Below are 27,932 nucleotides of genomic sequence, written 5' to 3'. Positions count from 1 at the left end.
TATTATAGGTAATGGATTTTAATTTAAAACCACAGAAGTGTTATGTCATCAAACTGACATTTCAAAAAACAAAATGACATTTCAGAAAAGACGATGACATTTCAGTTTATGGAACAGATGGGACAATTCACTTCTTGTTTGTAACTGGAGAGAACCCGAGTTCCAGGCAAAGTCATTTCCTGTTCTTGTTGTGTAGTACTCTCAGCAGTGTCCTTCAAAATATTCTAATTGTTATGTTTTTCAACATATCATGACATTAAAATTGAATTAGTAGAGAAATGGAATTTAACGTGAACAGAAGGAATAGACTTTGGTGCTTAGAGTCCGGCAGGAAGTGGATCACTATGGAAAGCGGTCCATATGGTTAAGGTCCTTCCGATTAGAGGAAACTTCCCCCGGAGCCTAGACAGTGGTGGTGGTGATGAGGGATGGAGCTCGAGGATGGGAACGTCATCATGACAGGGAAACTTCTGATTGGATGGTTTGATTGGAGATGGTCAGGTATCCACGGTTGAGGTGGTGAAGGGGTGGAGGTGGGTCATGGACAGCTGAAAGACAGAAGAGAGAGAGAGAGAGAGTGCTTTTGACAGTTTGACAGCTTACAACTGATTGGTTAAAGGCCAGCGTGCCAGGTTGTGATTGGATAACAAGCATGAACCGGTGGAGATAAGAATTGGCAGGAAATGGTGATTGTGACTTAGAAACCATTCACATGGAGGTAGTCTAGTATCTGTGTCTGAGCAAGTGCAATAGGACTAAAATGTTGTAAATTCCTAAACATATCTGTGAGGAACTGAACAGCTATTGGTACTCAGGGACATCAGTGAAAGGCTGAGCTCTAATGGAGCCATGTACGTGAAAGCATGTAAATGCATTGAGACTTATACAATTCAAGGCCAAAAGATTGTTTAAGGTGTTAACGTACGTGCAATTAAAATATGTCTCTATATGGACTCTTTCATTGAAGGATAGTGGTCGTATTTTATATTCATAACATCTTAACCCTTTGTTTGATTAGACTAACAAGTAATGGTGTATCCAAGGCCTGATATATATTGTTAATCTGTGCCACAGAGCTACTGTGTTTGTCAAAAACATGAGTAAGACTTACTATTACTATGAACACACAGACACTGTAGTTTATTTTGACTCAGCAGAGCAAATGTGGATTAATCCATCGCTGAAAACAGTCCCCAACAAATGCACAGACGATATATATTTCTCAGCTGTTTGTAAGGATTTATGTCTTCAGAACCAGAACTTGGGGTTGAGTCCCACAGTCTATCGAAGTCTTTACTATTAAGAGGAAGGTAAAAGAAATTAAACCTTCACAAAGTTTCAATAACACACTGTAAAATATTTTGTTAAAACTGAAAAAAAATCCATCATTGAACATTTGTATGTTTCATTGTATTTATTTATTTTTGTTGCGCACTACTCTCAGTAGTATCCTTGCACAGATTGTAAACCAAGTTTGAAAGGATTGAGGAGGACATTAAAATCACTGGGAATGTTTTAACAAAGGTCATTCATATGATGTAATTCTTGATTTGCTTTCAACATATGATATTGAAATGTCCCATGAAAGAATGAAAGTATTACCGCAACACAACCTGTTGTCAAATTAATATATTCTACAGTGGCCCTGAGAGCTCAATGCACTGCACCTTAAGAAAACACATGCAAATACACAAATGTGCTGCAAATTCAGGAAACATCATCAATTTGACAACACATGCGCTGCAGATACACACAACACAGCGGAAGTGTTTCCAGGGGACACAAATAAGTGATGAACCTGGCTGGGACTTGTTGTTCATTGCCTAATTGTGACTTTAAAAGTGTAAAATGATAAAAGCGTTGAATAACAACCAGCCGGGTTCATCACTTTTTTCTTTTTAAGATATTCGTTGCCTTGATTCCAATAGTGAGAGAGAGAGTGAGAGAGAGACAGGAAAGTCAGTGAGAGAGATGTATGGTACAGCTTTTGTTCTGCATTCTTTCTCCACCAAAGAACTGATGAAGAATTAAACCAGAAATACTAGAGAAAAAATGTTTTATTCCACTGCATCAGATTCATTTAGTCCATTTGGTCCTGATGATAAAGCCTCAGGTTCTCATCACCGCTGTATTTGGATGTTTTCCCTTGCAATGGACTGAGGGGAAAAACCTCCCTGCATGGCGTATCCATCCCTGGCAGTCCTCTGCACCAATTGCCAGGCAACCGGCATTCATTGCCTCCAGGAGGGACATCTGATCATATGGCTGGTGATCATATACCTTCCATCTCCAAGCAGAGAGGAATTCCTCACCTGGGTTCAGAAAAGGAGAATATGCAGGGCACACAGTCATGGCAGCTGTCAGCAAGACTCTCTTTTCAGGTGGAACCAGTCTTTCATTCAGTGGATCAAAGAATGTGATGGTGTATTGTATGGGCATATAGCTGGTATGTGACAAAGGACACCATCATTGGAGATGGCAGCACACATGGTGATGTTAGCGTCCCTCTGACCTGTAACTGTAACAGTGATGTTCCTTTCATGTCTCTTCACTTTAGAGAGCTTGAAGCAGCTTCCTCCACATTAATGTGATGTTTCCCTTCAGCTTCAAGCTCCATTATTCTCTGAGGAAAAAGCAAATTAATAAAGTAAATTATTCCAGTTATTCAAGAGCCTTGCCTAGTTCACAATGTCAGAGTTTCTTTGGAATAAAAAGTCTTTGCAGCTGTTTCAATCATTCAGACATGGTTTCTTTGAGGACTCAGTCAATATGAACAAAACTCACTATGTTGATATTTCTAAATGCTCCCTGATCTGCAAGTACGCTGCCTGGATTTCATTCAGCCTGATCGCATTGTTTGCCACAACCATATCTACGACAGCAGCCTGATCTGCCAGCAAGGCAGTACAGTAAAGCTGAAATACACAGTAACATTGTGACTTTCTCATTCTGAAAAATTCTGACAATAGATGCTATGGGGAAATGGGGTGGACCTTTTGTCCAGCCTCTCTAAAGAACAAGCCATGATTGATGTCATGCTTAGAATGGCCAGATTATTATCTGGATCCGCACCAAATTGTACAAGCTCATAGAGCTCCAAACCATAAATATGTCTGGTTTTTGCTTCAATATCCATGAATTATTTTCTGAGAAATTGAGTAAACTGTCCAAAAATGCCCCATCTTGCAGTGTTAAGGAAATTGATTTTTAGAAATTCTTGGATCTGCACCAAAATTTAATTCTTTGATTCTTCTCAGGCCCATCCCCCATCCCTCCACTAAGTATGCTACAAATTGTTACAGTACCTTTTTCATAATCCTGCTGACAAACAAACAAAAATCAAAACTATAACCTCCTTGGTGTAGGTAAATAATTGTTGCCTATATTTCATTTGAAAGTCAAGGACTTCGCAGCTTTTCTCCTCTTCTTGTCATTCCGTGTTTTTGGCCCCTTTGGTTCATGCTTGCAGATAGCAATACAAAGGTCGCATCTTTTATAGATGAATGAGGACTGATTGCTGAGTGAAGAGTTTCACACAGGTGCATTAGAGATTCATAATTACACAGTCATTTCTCTCAGCTGTGAATAGATGTTTTCCTTAGTTCTGCCATCCTATAGAGTTTTGGATCTCTCTATTATATGTTCACTGTTTTGAAAATGGATGTAAAAATGTGTGAAACCAAGGAAAACATGTTAATACATTTGTAAGAGAATACTTCTGTGCTGAGAAAGTGATAATGAAGATCAAGAGGATCAAAGTTTCATTTAGTGCGTCTTTGCAGTCGAGAAAAACAAATTTTTAAAGTGTTAATTAGGATGTTTTTTTTAATTACATGCAAAAACTTTGAGTTCTCCACGTGTTCTAATGCTACCATTAGAACTTGTAAAAACATAAATCCGTATATATACTGTATATATAATCATAGCATCAAGTGTGGCATTGCTTGTATACAGCCGTTCTACGAGCACCATATTAGTGAACAGTAGCTAATAAGCAACAACAGACTATGATTTGTTTGTTTATATCATCATTTATTTTGCTACGTCAACACAAATAGCTTCGCAACTAGACTGGTACTGGAGGTGTGCGCTGAAGTATCCGGGTTTCTGTCCTTCCCTTTCATCATTTAATTCATTCAGTTCAATTTCCAATTAATTAATCAATTTAATAATGAAATATACAATTAAGTTTGGCCAACCTACACACTGTTCTTTAAGTTGCAAAGGCAAAAGTAGTCATCATGCCGAATGTCTCCTTTCAGAGCTTTACATCACCAGTAGCCTATTAATGGAAAAAATTTTGACCTGCTATGGAAGGATGACACATGTGTCGCTAATAACACTAATGAGGCCTCTGTTCTATTTAAGCCCTGGCACTGTGACAGTGTGTACCGCACCTAGATCCTGAAACTGAAGCAGCCAAATGAAATTGATCATTCATTTTATTACATACACCTGTGCTTTGTGTAGTGTAACCAGTCAACTTAAGCACTTTTGTTAAAAGTCACTCGTTTTGTGACATTTTCACTCAGAATGTCAGATATCATAAAGTCAAATTTTGAGCATATCTTTGAAAAGATATGCTCCGCTCGCTATCTGTTTTCTTTTCTTCGTTAGGAAATGTTAGGTCCATCCAACGTAAAAGCCACACACAGAAAAATCAACACTGTTAAACTGTCCTGCACTGTTGTTTGCATAGCGTGACCTTTGTCATGTCGGTGATACTGAAGGTGATGCTGTTCTAAAACGCAGCTTAGACATGTGGTATTTGACAAGTCAGAGTTAGGATGTTACATTTGAGTTAGACATGTTGACCTTTAATATCAGCTTCCTCTTTGGGTTGTTCAGTTATTAAACACTGGAGCACAAACTCAGATCAGTGCCGTCTCAGATATCAGCTGATTGTTTCTGAGACTGCACATCATTTGGAAAGGCACACACCTGTCTATACAACGTGTCACAGCTGACGGTGCATGTCAGAGCAAAAACAAAGCCATGAGGTGGAAGAAACCTGCCTGCAGAGCACAGAGACAGGAGTGTCAAGGCACGGGTCTGGCAAAAGCTACAAAAACTTTCTGCTGCATTGAAGGTTCACAAGAGTATAGCGGCCTCCAGAATTATTACATCGCAGAAAGTTTGGAACAACCAGGACTCTTCCTAGAGCAAAACTGAGCAATTGATAAATCTCAAGACCAATGAAGTCAGACAGTTCTGCACCTTGCTGTACAACTTTTTACGTTACAGTACACTGTACACTGAATATTCAGTATATATTAGAGATGCCAAAATGGTCGAATCTTTAATCTCTATTTATTCTATTTTATTCTGTTTTATATAGCTGTAGCGACGTAGGAACCACAAGAACTGTGACTGTTCACTTGTGTTTTTCTGATGACAGGGGAGACTGTTGAGAGTGAGGACAACATGGAGGTAGTTGAAGAGAGTCTTCTCCTCTTCAGTAACACACATTTAGCAAAAGCATCACACTGCAGACCTCCTGTTCACAGTAATCACTGCTCTGTGTGAATGTAGACGCAGCGACCGAACACGAGAACTCGAAATAGAGTTATAAGTTACCTGGACGTAACTTTAGTTCTATGAGTATATGTGTAATCCATCTTAAGTTCCAATCAAGTACAGTGCTTACTATATTTTGATCAGAAACCACTAAGTACAGTTTGTGGTAATCTGATAAACCATTTCGAAAAAATGCAACATGTGAGCACACAATAAACAAAAATATTAAAGGTGATAGAAATAGATTTTGACTCAGGGCCTCTGTGTGAGACAGTTCCGCTACATCATGCAATGAGAGAGCGCTGCAGGGATTATTTTATTTTTGTAGGCTAACCCGGAAGTGAGCATCACCCTGGTTCCCTCAACAAAAAGCCAATGGGATTTTTACATTGGCTTTTTGATTATTGCAAAAAAAAAAGAAGCTCTGTGACAAACAAAAGTTTATGATACTTACAAGTTGTGTTCAGCAGGAAGATTTTCACAAATGAATATCACCTAAATACAATCGCCAGCAGCCAACTACACCGCGGTCACATGACTTCAGCGTTACCACCACTGAGTTTCCAACTTGTTATTAGGCTTAGCATGCTCACCTCTTCAATAACGGTTCATTTCTTTGCAGATTTTATACTTAAAACTTTGTCCTGATGAACAAGCCTTAATGATGCTTAAAGCACTTGGGCTTATATTAGGCACTGCTGCTGCAGTAAGTCCTGATTAATGACTGACTGCTCACTTAATCAGTGCATCATTATTTAATCATGTGTGTTTAGCTTATCTCTGTATTGAGAAGGCTGAGCCCTTGTTATGGTTTCATCAAGCACTGATTAACTTTGTATGCCACCACACTCTTACTTAGGTAGAAAAAACAAGTGAAGTATCTGAATGCTAAGTTAGTGTTAACTGATTCCTATCTGTTCATGCAGATGTGCAGTCTCACTGTCTCTAATGACTGCTTTAAATAATGAAATTTGAATATGTAACACCATGTCTAAACACACCCTGGGAGTTCAGATAAATAGAGAAGATTGGCAATGCCACATTTCATAAAATTATTTCTTCAACAGAACAATTATGAGGTAAAAACAAGCGACAAATGCATCAGAAAAACATTATTTTATATTTTATGTAATTCAGTACATTTGGAAACATTCAGGAGTTTTTCAAACGTAGCTGTTTTAGGAACCTCAGGCTTCATTTTATTATTTCTCAATCTTCGTTGAATCTCAGGTGAGAGAGAGAGAGAGAGAGAGAGAGAGAGAGAGAGAGAGAGAGAGAGCGATGGGTGGGGGGTGCATTAGTCTCAGTCCAGCAGCTCCTGTATCAGAAGTTGCAGCAATGGGAAATGGACGGGATGAGATTTTAATGTGCTCACCTCAACCGACTGTGTGTGTGCGGACAGTCTGCGTCTGATATGGGTTCGGACTGCGAAAGTTACTACAGCCAAGAAAACGTGTACGTGCTGGGCTTCACGTGTCCGAGAGCAGAAAATGACACTGCCGCACTTTTCTGCTGCGGGTTCAGTGACTTGAAGTACTGTTGTGATGACCCCAACAGCTTCTTCCCCTACGAATATGGATACATGTGGTGGTTAAGGTAAGGAGCGGCTAATAAAAGCAGTGAAATTAACGTGTTGCACAGATTTTTTTTTAATGCCAACCATTGGTGTCAGAGATGTGTGGTGGAGAGTGAAGGCTCCTCGCAACTTCTCATTATGCAGAATAAAATCTCCAGAGCGCGATGTGCAACAGCAGGCATGATTTCAGATAGACAGATGTTCAGCTCAAAACTGGAGATCACATTCAGTAGGTCTACTTTTTAGCAATAGGACCTGTAAGGTTAAAATAAAAATATATACGTATGACCTGAGTAGCACGCAATTTACTGTTTATGTCAGTGGTTAATGGCGTTTTTGCAGCGTGTCCCTGTTTGGGTCTAATCAGGCTACATGTCAGTCATAGCCCAGAAACTGGAGTTTAATTAGGGAGACTTTTGATTTAGAACATTCAGACAAATCTTGAATCAATATGTGAGAGGATTCAGAGAGGAATTTTATGTTGTATTTCATGCTTTAACAGTAGCATTGTCAAATGTGCAGGTGGAAATTATTAAGATTTTCCACAAACATACAAACAAATAAAGAATGAGAATGGCACCAGAAATGATAGCAGAAATAGTGTATTTTACAAAGGCATCAACAATTAAAAAACCTGTATGTATTTTTGAGTAATTACATCAAGGCCAATAACCAATTTGCCTCAAAATTGAGTGTTGGCTCTGATCTGGTCTGGCTCAACTCTGGAAAAGCTTTGGCTGTTAATGAAAAAAGCTTGGATTTGGGCTCTTTATGTGCCCTTCTCAAAGGCACCTCAACCTCAGTGGTATGGCCACTCTTGCTGGAGCATGAATCTACATGAATGCTCCTGGAGCAATTGAAAGTCACTTTGCCCTATATTTTATATAATAATTCAGTTTCTCTACATGCATCAACCTCCATTTATTTGCTGCCTTATTTTTTTTTAATTTCAATATTTGACTTTCCTCACTTTCCCTTTAGCTGTATATGTCATCCATATTGTTGTGTTTCTATATCTCCATGTTTGAGGCAGCGTATGCCTGGTGTTTTTGCATCTTTTTTTCTTTTATTATGTGTAATAAGAATCCCACTGAAACACACTCTTCAGGTTTGAATGCAGAACATGTCACTCATGCTGCTGCAGATTTGAAGCACACCAGAAACAAAGGATGGTAAACATATTTTTAACATCTCATCCTTTGAGAGTACAGGAAGTATCAGTGTGTGGGTGCTCTTTAATTAGGAGTGAAATATCAGGGAATCTGATTTTAAACCATTTTCTTTTTTCTCTTTCAACAAAAGGACAAGAACACACAAACAACAAACCATACGTGTGAATCAGAGAGTTTAAAAAAAAAGCTCCTTTACTTAATATTACGCAATATGCAATACATTCTTTCCATCTAAATATTCCAGACTAGGTTTATTTCCACTTACCAATTATTAGTTTAATCAGATTAACAGTAAACACATATCAGCATACTGTAATATTTGAATATTTGAATACATTGAAAAATTACCTTGCGAATCTACTTCTGCACACAGTAAAAACAGCAGAAATCGTTTACAGTATATATATTCTGTTAATTTAGTACAGAATTGCCTTACACAAGCTTTAACATTAATCTTTTTCCAATTCAAAGAAATAAAATAGTTTGCAGAACTACTACAAAAAGCAGATATTGTCTATCCTCTGAGTCTCACTAAACTTGCTATTTTCCCCACTGGACTGCAAACTGATTGTTGCTGTCTTGGTCTTTATACGGTGTCCATGATGGTTGAAGCGGCCGCAAACAGTATATCAGCTGGTTAATTTCTTTCAAGTTCGTCTGTTTTGTCGTCTCGTATTTGATATTTCAGATGGCTTCTTTGGAGGGGTGACTTACTTGATTTTTGGTATCACCATTACTATTTCCTTGAGGATTTCCCATCTCTGCTGGATACTTGCTGTTATATCTGCTGCTTTCTCATTGTTGTGATCTTAGTGGATTCTTCAGTTCCAGTTCTGTTATTCTTGTTTTGAGTTTTTTGTCTCAGGCATTAAGGATGCATAAAAACTTACTCACAACTTGTTCCATCCATGTTTAAACTATTCAAACTATTTTGATTTGATAAGGTAATTGGGCATAGGCGTGGTACGGCTCTATAGCTCCCAGAATTACTTTTGGCATGGTTAGCAGGTGCTAGGGGTACTTACAAACTCAGAAGTGGTGAAACTTGATATCTGATATTTAATTAACTTGATATTTTGCTATTTTAGCTAGCCTCGCTCGTCCACAGATTGTTTTGTACATACACAAACCAAGACGTAAAGCTATTGCTGTTTTATGATAAGCTAGGATATTTCTCAATTTGCACTGAAGAACAAGATTTTCTACAAAAATTTCAACAAAAAAAAAAAAGACCAATAGTCATTATGGACCACAACATCCAGGTTTACAATTAGTTTAAATTTTCCTTTTTAAAAAAAATAGATAAATAAAAATAAATAAATAAAGGAAACACATTTATAAACTTTAAACAATACCAACATTTCAAACTGATGCAGATGGATGCATCATCTGCTCTATTTCCTTTCTATTGAATAGTATTCTGAGAGGATATGTAAGGTGATGCTCCCTCTGCATCTTTTTTCTGTGTCTTCTAGTCTTGGAGCTCTGGTGGGTCTCTCTGTAGCAGCTGTGGTTCTTCTTGCCTTCATCATCACTGTGTGTGTCCTCTGCTACCTCTTCATCACCACCAAACCCAAAGGTCTGGACAATGGGCTGCCGCTCCGAGCACCAGGTACTGACTACATCTAATTCTGTTAACACATCAATAAAATACACTGAATTATTTAGGAGATACCGTGTGACATAAACTGTCTGACCCCAAGATTGTGAATGAAAGAACCTTACTAGACTTTACTCTGATTTGTGAGTTTGTTATTTTCTTATCTTAAAACTGCTCATATATTGAACACTCTTCACATGGTTGATGATCCATCTTTTTTGTGCCTATTCATTTATTTTGACAATAATGACAAAACTATTGAACTATTGGGACTGCCATATAAGTGCAGTGCGACTAGTGTGGCAGGCAAGCTAGGCGCGCTGATCTCTGGTGTCATAGACTGGTCCTAGGAACGTGTAATGTCACCTCTGTGGCGAGGAAGGAGCAGGAGTTGGTGTGGGAGGTGGAGCAGTACCAACTAGATATAGTCGGACTCACATCCATGCACAGTTCTGGATGCTCTGGACTCTCTCCATTGCATTGCTGTTTTGGTTTCCACAACTCCTGAGGGAAATATCTGGCTCATCTGCAGCTAAATGATCCACTATGTGCACCAGCTAGATGCTAACCGTGTCGGTCTGATTTTTGCTGCTGGGCATTTCAAGCTATTTGGCTGAAAACAGCTAGTGGCTGTGTCTGGACACGATGTTGGAGAGAGTGGTGAGGGTGACCAAAATATTAAAGCTGGGGGCTTGAAACCCAAAACAATAAGCTGAAATATGCTGTAATGCTACGTAAAGCTGAGGGGAAGTCACGTGATAGTTCTACATGGGAGTGTCAGAAGTGACACCTTTCTTTTGATCGATTGTTTAAGTCATGCTTTCAAAAAAACGATCTGGCATTTAACATCTTTAAAAAAAAACATTACATCTGATGGTGTTCTTGCTTTGTTGTGTATCAGGTTCTTTACTCACAAGTTTCTAAGTGGATTTTCTGCCTTACAGGTTCTACACCAAGTCCACAGGGACCAGAGCACAGTCATGCCAGCGCTCTTGCTGGTCCTCAAGGTTTCAGGAAACACTTCCTGAGGGGGAAGCTGGACTGTGACAACCAGCCCCCAGATCCTGACCGACTTTTCCAGCGTTGCTTCATGGCTACTGTGACGTCTATTGACGTCGAGGGTCCAGCGTAGACATGGGGACTATTCGACTTTTTGACCAGTTACTTTTACTTTGATTCCTTTAAGCTGGCTGCCTACCTGTTTTCTGCGATACTATCCTTCTTCTTCAGAAGGCTACAGGTTGGGCTGAATGTAGAATTCCACATCATCGGACCAATCCTAAGAGGAACTGTCATTGTTTCAAAGTTCAAATGTATTAATTGAGAAAAGTTATAAAGTTATACTTTAATGAGTCTTGTATACTGTTTGTTTCTAAATGTGCTTTTGTAACGTGTCTTTTGCAGAGAGTCAGAACAACACAAAACTCTCATTGAAAACTGTTGGATTTTGGTTTGATTGCTCCCACTGTTTTGTTGCCTTATTACAGGCAGCTTGAAGGAAAGTCAACAAAACATTTAAAGACTGTGATTGACAATCAAATATTTTCATGGTGGTATGTCTGCAGTAACGGGTCTTTGGAAAATGATGTTGGCCTCGGTCCAAAATATAGAGTACTGAATACAGATCATTTAAATAAATGGTTTTAATTGGGTTTGAATAGATGAGAAGGGCTGAGTTGTGATACATTTTTTAGAGCCCATTTCCATGCAATTTCCCAAAAGTTTTAGAATGAGAAATTACTTTACTATATTGAATGATGAGTAATGATTGACATCATAGACTCAGAAACCTGAAAAACAAAGAAAAAAAAACATTGTGGCCTGAAGAGCTGTGTCTAAATTTGTGAGGGCATTGAGCTTGCCCACATCCTGATGACCACAAACTCACTTTTTAGATGAAGAACAAATAACAGAAAATGTATGTTATAAATTAGGATCATTTAGGACTTTGACGAAAGGTGTGGGTGTTTCACTACTGAATGCATTATGCAAATTGAAGGCTCAAGCGTCTTTGGAGCTCGACCTGTACTAAAGTCAAGATATCATATCTCTGTCTCATTTCAGATGCCCACTGGAAGTCTTTCCAAAGTAGAGCATCTTCATGCAGCCTGTTCTACAGCAGCCATATTTACAACATAGTTCAGAGTTGTTTTGCCAATATTTTTAGCCTAGAGATTGCAGCATCTGTCAGTCTGTCAGTCTACCAATTTTGAAAGATTTTTACAAAATTTTGTTCAGTCAAGGTCTCCAGAGTGTGAAATTCTTCTGAATGGAAGGAAGGGGTTCACCAGGAGATTCAGATTCAGATGTCTTTGGCAGAAGTATGTATTGAAAGCTTGTTGCATCAAGGAGAAAAGTAGTGCCGGAGTAGTGCCACACCAGTTCCTGAAGAAATCCTCTCTAACAGGGTGTATAAAACTCACAGCAACACATGGTTACATCTCACATTTTTTTGTACCATTTCCAAATAATGCTAGTCTGTGTGAAGACTCTAAACCTGAACATAGTCACCTGTCTTACCTATCTACTGTTACATGTGTCTTGCCTTTTGTTGTACTTCTAGGTCATCCTTGTCTGGAACTGGATTTGGGCAGTTCTCTCTTAATTATGCTTTTCCCTGTATCCTTATCTATAAGATTTTGATCGTCGTGGTTACTGATGTTAGGAATGGGGTCCTCTGGACACTATCACACAGAGGATGAATCCTTCTGACTTGATGGAATGCCATGAGACTTGGTACACATCCTTTTGGTGTGAATTGTTGTCTTTCACCATCATGTGACCTCATGATGGTGAAATCTTTAAAGATTTGTCCCAAAACTTTGGTTTATGACCAGATACCTGCACAAAGTAATCATGCTCCAATCAGCCCCAGCTCTCTTCTTTGTGTGACATAAATTGACTGCACAGTCAAGTATTTAATTCATGTCAGCTGGCTAGCATTTTATACACACACACAGAAGCTGACAGGAAGCTTACCCAGTTAAAATAAGCTGCATTTAAAGATAATTGAGCAGAAAACAAGAGCAGCGCATGCTGGCAACAGGCTGTCTCTGACACCATGAATGGAGCCACAATGTGACACAGCTGCTTTTAAGAGCATTTAATCAAGAAACTTTTTATGGTCACATTTGTCTTTGAAATGGAGCTATAAAAGTCATTGTGTTTCATCTAATGTGGACATATAAAGTTCAGGAACCACTGGCATGAGAATAGGTGGATTAATGTTGTTGACTTGTTGATTTCCCTGTGTTCAACCAAAAATGAGATAAACCATGTCACATATGCATACATCAATTCTGTACTTTGTGAAAAATGAAGAGCGGTGACAGTCTGGATACATCTCAGCTGTCAGTCTGACATTCTTGTCCTGTAACAGTTTGTTTTGATAGCCTCATGTTGTAGCTAAAAAAAATCTCATGTGTGCCATGACCTCTCAGCTCATTTTAGCAATATTCATGTATCTGTTCATAAACTTGTACTTAGAGCAAAATATTTGTCAGCTCAAGTGCCTCTTACCTTAATGTGTATTTTCCAAAGTTACTAAAGTTATGACTACATGTTTGTGTGTTCTCTCTTCCTTTGATGCTTAGCTTTACTTTTATCTTGCTGTATCTTGAGAAATGTCTTTGAATTTTATTTTCCTCTTACCTTACGTAATGCATTTTTTATGAGTTCCAAGCACCAAAGCTGCCGTTGGAGCTGTGCAGGTGATTTATTCTCTGTTTGCTGGATGTTTTCAGTCAGTTCAATCAGAAAGACATCCAACGAGTCACATAGATTTATTCCCTTGACATCAGATCATTTATGCCACGTCACTTAACCCTAACTTACTAACCACTTCAAGCAAGTACGTCACAGAGGAGAAAAATATCTTGAAGATGCAAGTCATACCTGCATCCTACTACACTTCACTCCCTAGTTTTGGTGTAGCACCCTCAAATTCCCAAATTTCCTCCAAGCAAATTCTTCAAGCTCACAATTTACTGAAGTTTCAAACTGAATGAACAAATTTTAAGCTTTAAGACATGAATGAATGTTAATTTTAAGATGTTATCCAAGGTCTCTTATTTATTATCTTTTTCAAGCAGCAGCTCAGGTCTGTGGGCTTTGATCTGGAAGTTACTGCTGTAGGTTAGCTTTAGCTAAAATAACCAAATTCATATGTTAAGGGTATGACTGTGGTGTCCTTGCTGATACTAAAATGAAATTTAGCAGGATTTTGTTTATAATTGTAGAGGCAGCACGTTGATATAAGGATACACAAGGGCACAAGAAAATATCATAATAACATACAGTACATTGAATAATACAGGAACTATGACAAGGCCAAGGTGACGAATGTTAAGTGAATTGCCTGGATGACTGAAGTTCTGGGAGAGAAGTGCAAACAGTACTGACATTTTCCTTCACATTGTTGACAGCATAGTACATATAAAATAAGATGATTGTTATTACACATAGGTGTAGACTCAGATACTCACTTTGTGAACCACCTGAGTCTGCAGGATGAAAACAGCATTAGGTGATTCTGAATGCCTCAAACCAGAAGAATGTTTGACTTAAACGCAGTGGCACAGTCAGCGACCACGGGAAAAATGGAAAACAGAAACGAAGAACTGGACTTAAGCATGTCTCTGCAGCTGGCTGCAGGTTATTACTAAGGAAACTAAAAAGTTCTGATATTCACCTCAACATATCATTCTCAGATTTATTTTTATAACACCTTAAAATAACTGCTGTAAAACATGGTTATCACAGAGAAGCAGCTGATTTCTGTCTTTGCCCTGAGGTGTAATTTTGTGTCAACAGAATGCAGAACTGACTAGGACCCATGGTGCAAGTGTTTCAAAGTAATGTCAGTGTCATAAACAGCCCACATAAGAATATGACCAATAAAAAGATAAATAATAGATAACTGTTGTTTCTGAAAATATCATCTATGTTCAAGAAGAAGAAGAAGAAGAAGAAGGCTCTTCTATAGAGAACTTCCTTGGAGATGCGTTAGGGGGAATGTATAGTCATCTAATCAAGTATCTCAAAGAAACACGATTGATAGAGAAATTTTACTTTATTTTTTTGTCGTTTTTTTCCTGCCAATCTAATGTTCCACACCCCAATCCGCTAGGTGGCGCTGATGCATTTGCAAGTTGGTTGTCAACCGCCAATCAAAATTAAAAAAAAAAAAAAAAAAAAAAAAAAAAGGAAGAAGAAGAAGAAGAAGAAGAAGAAGCAGCAGAATAATAAGAAGAAGAAGAAGAAGAAGGAGGAAGCTCCTCCATGGAAACAAGGGACGCCAGAGTAGTTGCTATCTACTAAGAAGGAAGTATATAGGTAGAGGCTGGTACACCACTTTACGTTAAACTATAGAGGGTCATGAAGCGTCTCCAAAAGAATATATTACTGACTTTTTATTCAAGTACACTATGTGTAGTTAGCCACTAGCTAGCTAACATGAACGAAGGATGAAACCTTAACAAACTTGGCTGGCTCCTCTTACGTATACGTAAACAATGTATTAGTTGACGCTTAGCCAAACAGCCTTCGGGAAGAGCGTCAGTTTGAAGATGTGGAAACGAGGAGGTCGAAGCTCTGCTCTGGACCGAGCTCAGGCTCTGCTCGTCGCGAAGAAGAACAGCAGAGGAGACGCTGAGTCCACACAAGGGGCACATACAGTGAGTCTTTAACACGATTCATTAACTGTACCATTTAACACTAGGCTAACTCTAGGTTACAGTGCTGGGAGAAGCACTCAGATGGTTTTGCAAAGTAGCAAAAACGTATTGTTGAGGTCCTTAATCAATCGCATAAAACGGTTAAAGGTCCTGTATTCAAAATAAAACTTCAGTAAAAATGCAAAAGTATTTTCACCTATATGTACTTAAGTATAAAAACTAACAGTACTATCCAGAATAAACCCTGCATTTGAATGTTTCAGCAGATAGATGTTGTTTTAACTGTTTATTTTTTATTGGTATGCTTAATCTGTAACATTTTATAAGCTATGTTTTGTTGGTAAAATCTGAATTCACAAAGTTACTAATGGCTGTCAGTGTCTGCTGTTAGTAGAAGAACAATATAATGTAGCACATAGTGGAAAGTAAATGTCATATACAGTACATCAAAGCACTACTTGATTGAATGTAATTATGTTGTTTTCCAACATTGGCAAGTAGAGCAAACTCTTAGGGTTTCTTTAAAACCAGAAACTTGTATTGTCACTCCTCTCCTTCTCCTTAGGGTGCTGTGGGTGGGTCTCTGAAAACCAGATCTGCTCCCCCAAATACCCAGACTGTACACTCGGATCTGAGCGACCTGTCCTCGGTCAGTTCAGCTCCTGAGAATGGAGCTGACTCTGTGCTCTCTGTTGCTCCTGTTATGAGTCAGGGAGGAGAGGGGGGTTCTATCAAGGTAAACAACTTTAGAAATTATTGTAGCCAACCTGATGCTGTGTCGCTCAGAACATCAGAGCATCACAGTGGCTCTTCTTGTTGTCTTCTGGCAGGACCTCAGACTTCAGAGCTCTCCGGGAGGTGGCGGAAGCAGATTCTTGAAGAAGGCTCCACCACCTGGACCCAACTGCAGCCAGTCACCTGTCAGCAGGAGCCAAATGCAGCATAATCCTGAACCAGGGTACAGTTCTGTAGATGTAAAAGAAACAGAATTATTAATGACTATGAGTGGAAATAATGAATATTTTCTCAAGCAAAAATAATTTCAGTGTGGAAATTTTTTTCTCTTTATGCGTCCCTCTCACTCCATCTGGTCAGATATGTGTCATCTTCCCGGCTTGGCTCCCAGGCTGCTGCTATGAGTAGACTGGCTCAAATTGAGAGCCGTATCCGGAGCCGTCATCAGGCCCAGGAGCAGGCCAGACGGGGAATCTCACCACAACCAGAAGCTTCCAAGTCCCTGGAGGCAATTATGCCAGTCTCAGCACAGACCAACAGTGACCAGAGTCTGACAGGAAAACGTTTCCTCAAGAACAAGGCAACTGTAGATGTTGACAGTACTAACACTGCTGCCTCTGGGTATCCAAAAGGCCCAGATGTTGGTGTCAGGTCCAGGTCCAGAGCTGCTGGTACTTTAGTCCCTTCAGCAGATTTGGAGATAAAGTCACTCAGAGTAATGAGTGGCGTGAGTCTGGAAAGTGATGAGGAGGACATGAGGAAACTGCTTGGAGACTCTTGGGATTCAACAGACGACAGCTTGTTAAGACCAGGGAGACCTTCATCCAAGAGAACAGTGGACAAGGTACTTATAAAATTTGCACCCTGGGCTGTTTTTGTTTAGTTTTCACTCGTTTTATTTACAGTCTTATGTCATAGACAACACGTGTCATAGATAGGCACACTATATATTGTTATTTTCAGGGTATGTTAGGTTAATGTAATCAGTTCACATGTCAGTGGTTGTGTTGCTAGTGTAAATAAAATATGTAAATGTTTTGAGTTTGGCACTTCATGTCCCATCATGCTTCAAGTGACGCAAAGTGTAATGTAGTTATGGAGGCCCAAGTATCCCAATTCCATACTAGATATTAATTGTGAACAGAATGTATTATATGTTCATTTTCACAATACACAAGAAATCAGTGTACTTTACTGTTTTCTACTAACAGGAAATGAAACAGTACATTTGCAGACTTGTCTGTCACTTCAGCTTTTTGATGGCATTATGAGTCAGAATTTTTAAATATTTTTAAAAAAATTTATTGGTTTGGTTTTTTGGGTTTTACCACCATCCACTATTTACAGTACATTGTATTTTAATACTGTGAATTGCTCCTCAATTGCCTTTGTTCAGTGGATTGTGGGGCAAAAATCAAGACTATTTTAGAATGTACCCCAACTTTTTAGATTTGATTTAATTTTGTCATAGTTGCAGGAGAAATCACTCCATATTCAAAAATCTACTCAGTGTTAGTGTATAGTATGGAACTGGGACACAGACAGGGGGTTAGGTGTGATCTGAACCATGTTCCTCTTTTTTTGCATATCTGCACTCACAAACTCAATATTTTTTTTATTTTTCATGGTAATTGTTTACAGTGTATGTATTTATGCACCAATGCTATGCTTTCCTCTGTTACAGATATCGAGCAAAAGCAGTCAGAAGGTTCACTCCACACCTCCTCCAGCTGCTGTTTGTCCTTCGTCACCCTCCAACGAAGCACCATCTCGCTCCCCTGCCTCTCTCTCTCGCCGTAGTTCTCCTTTTCGATTCACTGGCCAGGCTCAGGCCCACTTCAGCCCCTCTGTGCTCTCTCCATCCCCCTCTCCTCCCCGTGTCTCCCCCTCTCCTCCGAGGAGAATGAACTCTCCTCACAGGGCTGGCAGTCCACAGCGTTCCCTCTCCTCTATGTCAGGCCGCAGTGAGGTGCTCTCTCTGGAGGAGCTCTTTCCTGTGGGGCCTGGCTCCGAAGATCCCCACAGTGAGATGAGTTTCGCCTCTTCTGGAGGTGAGAGAAGTTCGTCAGGTTCATCAGGACAGATCAGTTAGTTAAGGAATAGTCAGTGGAACTTAAAATCAGTTTATACCAATTATAGCAGTGTCACAATATTGTTGTTTTAATCACTTGCTGATGTCCAAAAGCTCCCCCTTTTGTTTTGCATACAAGAGAAGTAACATGGTTCTTTTGTTCATCAGTCATTTTTTTCTTCACTCTTATCTCATGCATCCTAGATGGACGACAAGGTACATAAATCTTTCCTCTGCAAAGTATTAACAGAAAGTTGTTTTGCAAGGTATTATAAGTTTATGACAAGCCTTTTTTAATGTTTAGGCATAAATTCCTGTTTTCAGGAATAAATGATGCATGCATTATAATACATTCGGACATGTACTACTTTTAAACATATAGCCATGTTATGTCAATCACTGATACAGCTGCCATCATGATTTTGCCAGTTTTTATTTTTAATTTATATCAAATATGTATTACTAGTAGTCATACACATGGCAGTTGTGTGGATAAATGCTGTTCTTTTATAAAATTCAGTTGTGATCTTATGTTATTGCAGACTTCAAGATAAATGTGATGACATTAGACGATCTTGTCCCTGCTACCTTTGGATTTACAGAGGAAACGCCAAGAAAGGAGGTGGGGAATGACAGAGCAGCGTAATGAAATAAATTGTTAACTAGTTCTTGTTCATGTAATTTTGGAATTTTGACCAAAATTTTGTACTTACGCACTGGACAGACTTAAAAAGATAGCCAGATTAACTTAAAGCTGCACTAAAGAATATAATGAATATTTTTATGTATATAATAATGGTTCCAATAACTATGTGTAATGTGAAAGATAATGGTCAGAGGGATGAACCTACAGAAAACTGTCATCGAAATCACTAGTTTCCCTGAGCTCCAATAAGCATTTGTTAAGACTGTTGTTGTTGATTTAGTATTGAATTGTAGACATTTTGCTTATCTTAATCAAGGGTCTAACGACAGATGTTGCCATATTCTGTAAAGACCCTAAAAGCAAATTTGTGATTTAATGGGCTATATAAATAAATCTGACTTATCTGACTCATATTAATTATAATAAGTTTGAGCTATTTTCCTTTTGATGGGGATCTCTGTGGATTCTCTGAAGGACTGAGATTTTTGCTTTCTTTTTGCTGCATAAACAGAGAGAAGCCAAACACAGCGCCCCCATTCCTGGATCCCTGATCAGACATCAGCAGCCACCAAGACTGAGAGAGGGGGAGAAGGAAGAGGAACAACAGCAAGAGGAGGATGTGCTGGACTACCAAAGTGACTTTGAGAGTGAGAGCAGGACAGAGCCAAATTACAGTGCGAGCCAGGTTTCAGAGCACCTGCAAGGAGATGGAGATGAATTGGATGTAATGTCGGAGATCAGAGAGGAGGCTTCGAATTCAGATGTATCCTGTGAGAGGACAGAAGATGATTACTCGAGCACTTTCTCGGACACAACCTCGCGGACCTTAGATCGCAGTCAAACATCAAAGTCATTCAGCAGAAGCAGGCTCTCCAGATCCTCACTATCACACGGCAGCCTGACTTTAGGTCACAAGTCGAATAGGCGTGATTTAGCCAGAAAGGTTTTAAAAGAGGCAGCAGTACAGACCCAACCTGATACCATGGCAAACACATGGTCAACTGGTAAGTCTGCTATACGTTATATAAATGTAAGATGTATGTAAGATGTAGTACATGCCACATTTTCTTAAGTTAATCATCAAGTTATCAGGATTAGTTTGACAATGACATATTGATAGTAAAGTGCTACAAGTATCATATACAGTAAGTATGACCCAAGGCTTTAACAATGTCTGTCTCTGATCTGTGACTCTCCTCTCTCCAGGTATGGCTTCATTTCAACCTCCACTGGGCATGACCTACATGAATCCCACCCCTGTGGCTGCTCATTCTCTCAGTGCAGAAACAGTAGAAGGTAGGACCCAATTAAACAGAGAATTAAACAGAAAATAAGATGCAACATAAATACACTTAGAAATCCTGAAACCACTCAGAAAATCTCCTTTGATCCAAACAATCCTTTAAATTTGTTCTGTTTATAGTTGAAAATGTTGAATAGTTTTAAACCTGAACCTGAGTTCAGATCTACATCAAAGTAAAAACATGGTAGAGATACACAATAATGCCAATTTTTTGATGGAAGCCATGATTTTTTGAGGAATATCTGGGATTTGTTCATGAAGAATAATGCAAAATCATGAGTCAGATTCATGACCATTTGCATTTATCATGGTGCTGTAGCACCATCTGTTGTTGAAATGCAATTGAACCTTGCAGGGTGACTTCATATCATGCCATCAAGACTTTGGTTACAGTAAAACAGTAAAAAACAAAGGTTATTGTTCTGTGTGCCCCCTTTCTCAGCTCTCAGCAGCTTCAATCCAGCTGTATTTGTACTCAACGATATGCTGAAACAGCAGCTCGCCATGACAAGACGCTTCATCGAGAGCAGTCGACAGCTTCACTCCTGCCTGGTGCAGAGCCTGGAACCACCAAACTACAGATACACCACGCTGGAGGACACCAAGGAGGTAATGCACGCTACTTGAGGATGCACACAATGACATTCTAGTATTCAGTTATGAATAATCCAGATTTACAGATTTTACTAAAAAGTTTTGCTCAGCACAGGAAACTGTGTCATCACTGGTTCAAAGCATCATCGGGTGAATAACTCATTTGTGGAAGAACAATAACATGTCTGTCTCTGCATGATAGGATGATAGGAAGTTTACTGCATAAACAACTTTCCTGCATTCACTGACAGTGATGTAGCTGGTCTCTCATTGTAGTGGAAGATCAGTCAGTGTCATGAGACAGTAGTAAATTGAACTGAAACCAGTCAGGTATTATATTCAAGACTAAAAGGTGGCTTTCTTAAAGCTGTAGTTAACTCACACACGTTCATCATTCTTTCCACAGTACATTCGCAAGCACAGACCTCCAAAACTCACAATGGAGGAAGCCTTAGAAGAGGTGCTGCAGGAGATGAGAGACTGCCACTGTGTGTGACAGTGGATGCACAGTCGAACTGGAATACTGAACTCCCATGTGCATTTGCCATTTCTTCTTGTATGAGTAAATGAGATTTATACATAATGAAATACTATTTTTCTACTATGGAATTATATTTGTTGTCAGTCAGTCACCGTACATACCATGGAGATTTGAATTGATTCTTCTGTAAAGTGCACTCTAAGATCATGAGCCTCTATAATGCAGAAAATCACATCATACATTCAGTTTTTTAATTTGTGCCACTTTAAGTAATGTGATATAGTGACGTTTGAATGTATCAGATTTTTTTAATGGATTCATTGTGTGACATAAAGGCAATAACACACCCACACTTTGCTAGTGAAATAATATTAAGCATCCCTGCTGTCACTTGTACATTCTTAGAAAATCGTGATAAACAATTTTATACCTTCATGACTGACATTCTGTTATGATGCATTGGTTAAAATAGTATTTAAAAAATCTGAAAATGTCCACTCCAAATCTAGAAAACAAACTTAATCTGCATTTCAATACTGTATTTAAATTCAGACTGATGTACATTTATAGTTTGAGTAAAGTTTCTACACTGCACAACACCACATTGTTCCACAGGCCAACATTCATGAAGAGTCAACTGGTCGAATAAAGACACCTCCGGCTGAAGTAACAAAATGTTTATTTAAAAAATAACACATACAGTATGTATACAGTCATACCAGACTTTCCAGTCTTCACCACCAACAGTAACTTGAAATATTCTAATGATACGTGCAGGATTTGACATGATCTAAAGACAAATTCCAATGCCAGGATACAGAAAAATGTACCGGTGATGTTGGGAGGGTAACGTGATGTTGATGGGGTTGTTGAAGGCACAAATTTGGGCTGTAGTGTGACTCATCAGTAGGGGTCATTGAAAGGGTAGTGAGGATGTCCTGCATCCCTGGGAACACGCTTCCCGTCCACCTGTAACACCCAAACCAAAGTTGAAACATTTCCCTCTGCTCTTCAGTAATGAATTTAGGTTCACCTCTACAAACTGGTTTTCAAAGCCAGACTGTTGCTTTTTCAGCAGATGCTCACGTAGCTGCTTGAGTAGGGGTGGATAATATTTTATGCCAAAATATCCTTTACATTGAATTTTGCTCCATTAAACAATTACCAGGATAAAAAGCCTAATAAAGATGATGTAGATCATCACAGACTACAACCTCTATACAATTAAGATCATACTCGGACCTTGGTGGATAATGATGATCAATATTTAATCTGTGATAATCACAGGCTCCTGTATATTAAAAAAATACTAAAAAGTGAAATTATACAAACTGAAATAGACCCCACTTACTTCAATCATTGGTACAATGTAGCGCCAGCCTTTGTTGAGTGCAGTGATGCTTTTTATTTCCTCTGCCTCAAGGGTAAAGTCAAACACCTGACAACAGCAAATGATATCAGCTTATTCTCAATTAAGGAAACCATCCATAAAAATCTTCATGACAGAAATGAATGGCTGTGACTAAAGATTTTATGTCACCTGAATGTTTTCTTTGATGCGTGACTCTGTCACACTCTTGGGGATCGTTACCACTCCTCTCTGTGTCTGCCACCTGCAAATAGAACAAACTTTTTTAAAATTGTACAGTTACTGGAGAGTTGCTTGACCTTACCACTGCATATTTTAGCCCTGTTACTACGAATCAAGTATACCTGACAATGCTGTAAACAGTTTTTTTAAAGCATACAACTAGGTGTCATTTGTTTGTGTGAAGAGTTTAAAAAATCTTGCAACATTACATCAGCCAATATAATCTTTTTAAAAGGAAGTAAGAAAACAGTGCAGAGGTGAGAAGTGTCTGCCCCCAAAGACACTTTTCACCTCTGCACTGGTTCCCTTGACCACAAAAGAGATAAACCAAGTGGTGTGCATGTTGCCTCCTACTCATCAATATTCACTTTTTTACATAAACAAAACAAAAGGAGAAAAAGAAAACCCTAAATATGGTAAATAGAGAATTGAAAAAACCTGTCGATACTTTCTGACAAATAATGTAATGGAGACACTGATTGTAAATTACCTTCAATTTGCAGTTTGTTTTTGTATTTGATTGTGTTTTCTCATTTTTTACTTCTGCAAAGGAGGCTATGTTTTCATCCTGTTTGTGGTTTAATTTTATGTTGCTCGATCAGAGTATCAAGTTAAAAATGCTAAATTAGAACCAAACCTTTTAAAACCGGTAGTATTTGGCTGATGTACACAAACGTAAACTTTAAGTGCTATCGTGATATTTAGTAAAGAGGTTAGGAGGCTTCTTGTGAAAACCTCTGGATTTAAGAATTACTTCAAGAGCTTAAATTTGAAGACTTTTTATAATTAAAAAAAATATAATGTCTTTAGAGTTCAAAATCACTCTGAAAAGTGTATTGGTTGGTAGAAATGTAGAACACCTGCCAGTAACTGCACAGTGAAATCACCTCAGAATAATCTGAGCTGGGGTCTTTTTATATTTCTCTGCGAGGGAGGCAATCGCAGGCTCCTGAAGCAGAACGGGTTCATCTGGATGTTTCCAGGCCCGGTCAGGGGAGCCCAGAGGGCTGTAGGCCGTCATCACCAGGCCCCGGTCCCGACAGTGGGCCAGCAGCTCTACCTGGGACAGGTAGGGGTGGCTCTCTACCTGTCCAAACAAAATACAAGGATACCAGGGTGACTTAAGACTTTACTAAGCTAAATTCTCACCTAAACCATACCTGTACGTCCCTGTACCTGTAGGACAGTTGGTTTGATGCTGGCAACAGACAGGATGTCATCTATCTGTAGACTGTTGAAGTTGGACAGACCGATGGATCGGACGAGACCCTTCCCCACCAGCTTCTCCATGGCAGCCCAGGTCAGCTTGTAGTCTATTTCGTCGTACAGCAAGGTGCCATCCTCCTTTCTGGGGAAAGTAACATCTCCGCGTCTGGTGGATACAAAGAGGGAGCCACATTTAATGGAGAGAATAACCAAGGACAGGCTGAAGTGGAAAACAAGTAAACAAGTTCTCTTTCCCATTTATTTTCTTAAAATATTGCTCCATTGCAAGTTTCACTTTAAGGCCTATATAGTATGAAGATGAATGTAGCGTCAAAACTTTAAAAATTTTTCCCTTTCAAAAATCATTTTTAAAAGCCCAAAGTCTCAAAATAAGAAGTTAATTATGTTTTTTATCTTGGAATAATGACTTAATGACCTTGTTCTCTCAGGATAACAAAGATGGTTTCTCATGACTATGTTGTCATTATCTCGTTATCTTGAGAAAACCAAAAGTGGTTTTCTCAAGATAAAAAGTTCGACTTTGGAGTGGGTTGAGCTCACTGGAAGGCATAGGGCCAGTGGATGAGGTAGAGGTCCAGGTACTCCAGCTTCAGGTCCTTCAGGGTCTTCAGCAGGGCCGGCTCCACGTCTTCTGGGTGATGTCGAGTGTTCCACAGCTTGGATGTGATGAACACGTCCTCTCGCCTCAGCGACTGGTGCACAGACATGTCAGACAATAGAAATAATTAAGTACAAGCTGAAATCTGAAAGACAGAGATGTCAGTATCTGGTATCAATCACCCTCAATGGACATATTACTGTCATTATGTGTTATGGAACAGACACCATTTTTACTGAAATTTTGACCTTCTAATTTGCTGAAGCTGTTTTACCTTGCCAGGGCCTAGAGTCTCTTGTAGGGCTTCTCCAATCTCAACCTCATTGCCATAAATGGCTGCACAGTCAATGTGGCGATACCCAGCCTCCAAGGCCCAAATGACTGCTTGTTTCACCTGTGATGGAGGTCAAATAGCACAACAGTTAAATGAAAACACAGACATTATTTAAAGACATGGCCATCAACTGCTACAGTGTGGAACTTGCTACACCTTATGTTCATTGATTAAATCAATCTTTCACATTCAGTGTTTGAACAGGAGGAAGTATGGTGAAACATAGAAACAAAAACATGAAAGTTTTTTAAGTTTTGTTGGCAAATGAAATTAGGTCTCTGTCAAACCTGTGTATCTGCAGTGGCATTAAATGATATTTCAGCCATGTGGGTGCAGTATAACATGCAACATCAAAATATTGTATAATAAATTGATATGGTAAACATGTTAGTCAGCAACATTAGCTTTAACTTGTCAGTCCACCTGGCAAGGGTAGGTCCAATATTAAGTTATTTTTAGCTCTGTTTTGGTCTCCATCAACTCTTGAAGGGAAATATCTGGCTCTGCTAAATTCTCCACTTTGTTCACCAGTTAGTCACTGACTTTGTCTTTCTCTGCCTTTGTTATTTGGTGCCGAGTGGATGGTGTACAGTGGGATTTTAGAGCTTTATGCTGGAGACAGCTGCCTGCTGTCGTTGGAGACTACATGTTAAGAGCTGTTTGACTAAACCAAAACAGTAAAGCTGTGAGTCATGAAACCATAACTGCACCATAGAGTTAGACTAGAAGAGGTGTCATTCAGTACAAGCAATACATTTCACATTACACAAAGTAATTTGATCTGTTGTTAATATAAAACTGTTGATATGTGCAGCCTTAATGTGTGACATTACGGATATATTTCTGCATTTGGAAGAAGGACAGGGTGGAACTGAACAGGCAGAGATGTTATCTGGTTGTTATTAGGAAATGAATTACACAAAAGAGGAAAATTTATCAAACATATTATTATTAAAAACAAGATAAAAGTGCAGCCTCTACCTTTCCTGGTTCACTCTTCCAAGTTCCCAGTCCAAGCAGGGGCATCTTCCGCCCCGTGTTGAGAACTGCAAAGTCATTCATGCCTCTCAGGATCACCTTAAAAAGGACGAGGAGAGCATCAGTCAGTATGGAAAGCTGCTTGGCTTCCTTGGGTGCTTAAAGTTGCAGTAGCAAGAATTTCATGAGATACACAGGAGATATTCACTGTTCAACAAACTGTAACAGAAATCTATAATAAGCTTCACTTATGTAACAATGCACAGTATGATTTACAACCAACACCTTAAAAAAAACAATACCAGGATTAGATAAAGGTCAAACATTGAAAATGTCCTGTAAAGATACAAAACATGGTCTTGTCCAAAAAGAAGAAGTCACCAGACTTAACTTTTTATTAAAAAATACTGTAAACTCAGAGCACACTATCTGGGATGCTCTAAGAGATTAAGAAATCATAATATTTGGCAACAAGAAGAATCTAGACATCTTGTAATGGGGTCACACTAGCCACAAGGCCCATTGACATGTTGATGTTCAATCCATGAGTACTCAGTAGTCGTTACTGCATAACTATATGAGTACTCAGTACTCACGAGCAGAATAACATTCATTTTCAAACTCAGCCTTCATTTTAATCTCAGCTATACACCTGTAAAGTTTCATGACTGTATCTTGCACACTCGTAACACTATCACAGTGACAATATCTGTCAACAGACAGACGTCTAAATACCTGTCCTCAAAACCACCTCTGTGGTAGTTCCTGCGACACACATACACACTCAAGGTGAAAACAATACCAGCCACATACTATTGCAGCTGGCAAATAAAAAATATTAAATAATTACTCAAACAGCCTTTGACAAATTGCAAAAAATTTTAAGTCATCATGTCCAGACAAGATTTAAGAAAAATAAACGCACGTCTTTATCTCTAGCAGGATGGAAGACAGTTAGATACAAAATGATACGAATGAATGCCAAAGTTATGTGAAGCACCAATAGTTTCTGAAATATCTTCAGGGGGGAAAAAAGATATTTTCCAGATCTTTCCAAAATCCAGGTCTGTCAGCTGATTTCCTGAAAAGTCACGCGCGACAACCACGCCTCAGCGACAGTGACCTCGAGCTCAGCAGCTCTGACAGCTCGAGACGTGAAAACCAGCCAATGGATATATTAATATTAAACATTAGCTAACGTTAGCACGCAAAGGGGTGAGGCAATGGATGCAAAAGACGCAGCAGATGCAAAAGTAATGGCGGACGTTGCAGTTTATTAAGACAAAGGTTAAAATCTGCGACATCACTCGTCTCTCCGTGTAGAAAAAAAAAAACTGCCCGTTAAAAACAAATCACCGCTAGAGCTCCAGCTGAAATAACAGCTAGCTAGCTTTAGCTTCTTCTCGGAAAAAAAAACACACACACTCCCACTTCTATTAACGTTCCTGGCCGTGTTATGTTCACACATACAATGGTCTGGGCTAACCACTGTGAAAGTTATCGACTTACTCACCCTCTTGCCAGCGTCAAAACATAAACGACGGAATATCGGCTTTAGGACCTGACATTTGAATGACTGCATGGTCGGTTCACTTCAGTTCTGAAATTACATAACATTGGCCAGTGGGCAGCGGCTCTGCGCTCAGTTTGAGTCGTAAACTTACTGTTTCAAGATTTTAAAGCCTGAGACCTCAAACAAGGACCTCTTCTTGTAGTCCTCCCAAGCAGGACAAGAATGCAAGAGTGTCGTCTACTGCTTAATGTTCAAAAACACCACCTCATTTTGTTGACATTTCCCTTTCCGGGATGATGAATCCTGTGTTTCCGGTGAGGA

At 39.1% G+C, this 27,932-nt stretch overlaps 3 protein-coding genes and 1 long non-coding RNA gene across 5 annotated transcripts; 2 read left to right on the top strand and 2 right to left on the bottom strand.

Annotated features, from left to right (window-relative positions):
* Positions 1–1,062: 1,062 nt before the first annotated feature.
* LOC130171235 (uncharacterized) lies at positions 1,063–6,058 on the bottom strand. The gene is made up of 3 exons (XR_008828111.1): positions 5,972–6,058; positions 2,513–2,623; positions 1,063–2,312 (listed from the first exon to the last, which is right to left on the bottom strand). It is a non-coding gene; the product is annotated as an uncharacterized LOC130171235 (long non-coding RNA).
* A 703-nt stretch (positions 6,059–6,761) lies between these two features.
* Positions 6,762–13,413, top strand: LOC130171045 (protein shisa-like-2A). The gene is made up of 3 exons (XM_056378819.1): positions 6,762–7,113; positions 9,741–9,877; positions 10,810–13,413. Exons 1-3 carry the CDS (start codon positions 6,932–6,934, stop codon positions 10,995–10,997), a joined length of 507 nt encoding a protein of 168 aa, XP_056234794.1. The 5' UTR covers positions 6,762–6,931; the 3' UTR covers positions 10,998–13,413.
* A 1,680-nt stretch (positions 13,414–15,093) lies between these two features.
* Positions 15,094–21,805, top strand: c6h19orf44 (chromosome 6 C19orf44 homolog). Its single transcript, XM_056377825.1, has 10 exons — positions 15,094–15,540; positions 16,106–16,276; positions 16,371–16,498; positions 16,636–17,119; positions 17,960–18,326; positions 18,889–18,968; positions 19,504–19,996; positions 20,199–20,288; positions 20,738–20,904; positions 21,296–21,805. The coding sequence occupies exons 1-10, from the start codon at positions 15,433–15,435 to the stop codon at positions 21,383–21,385; spliced, it is 2,178 nt and encodes a 725-aa protein (XP_056233800.1). The 5' UTR covers positions 15,094–15,432; the 3' UTR covers positions 21,386–21,805.
* Positions 21,806–22,032: 227 nt separating this feature from the next.
* akr1a1b (aldo-keto reductase family 1, member A1b (aldehyde reductase)) lies at positions 22,033–27,913 on the bottom strand. Of its 2 annotated transcripts, none has more exons than XM_056377828.1 (9): positions 27,763–27,913; positions 26,102–26,197; positions 25,061–25,180; positions 24,729–24,880; positions 24,138–24,333; positions 23,849–24,048; positions 22,911–22,983; positions 22,722–22,808; positions 22,033–22,339 (listed from the first exon to the last, which is right to left on the bottom strand). In XM_056377828.1, exons 2-9 carry the CDS (start codon positions 26,180–26,182, stop codon positions 22,274–22,276), a joined length of 975 nt encoding a protein of 324 aa, XP_056233803.1. In that variant the 5' UTR covers positions 26,183–26,197; positions 27,763–27,913; the 3' UTR covers positions 22,033–22,273. The 2 variants fall into 2 exon arrangements, with proteins under 2 accessions (XP_056233803.1, XP_056233802.1); XM_056377827.1 differs by lacking the exon at positions 27,763–27,913 and adding an exon at positions 27,612–27,749.
* Between the last annotated feature and the right edge of the window lie 19 nt (positions 27,914–27,932).

The sequence above is a fragment of the Seriola aureovittata genome, chromosome 6 (assembly GCF_021018895.1).
Source record: "Seriola aureovittata isolate HTS-2021-v1 ecotype China chromosome 6, ASM2101889v1, whole genome shotgun sequence".
In the NCBI taxonomy this organism is placed as follows: domain Eukaryota; kingdom Metazoa; phylum Chordata; class Actinopteri; order Carangiformes; family Carangidae; genus Seriola; species Seriola aureovittata.
This window is presented reverse-complemented; position numbering and strand designations above follow the sequence as displayed.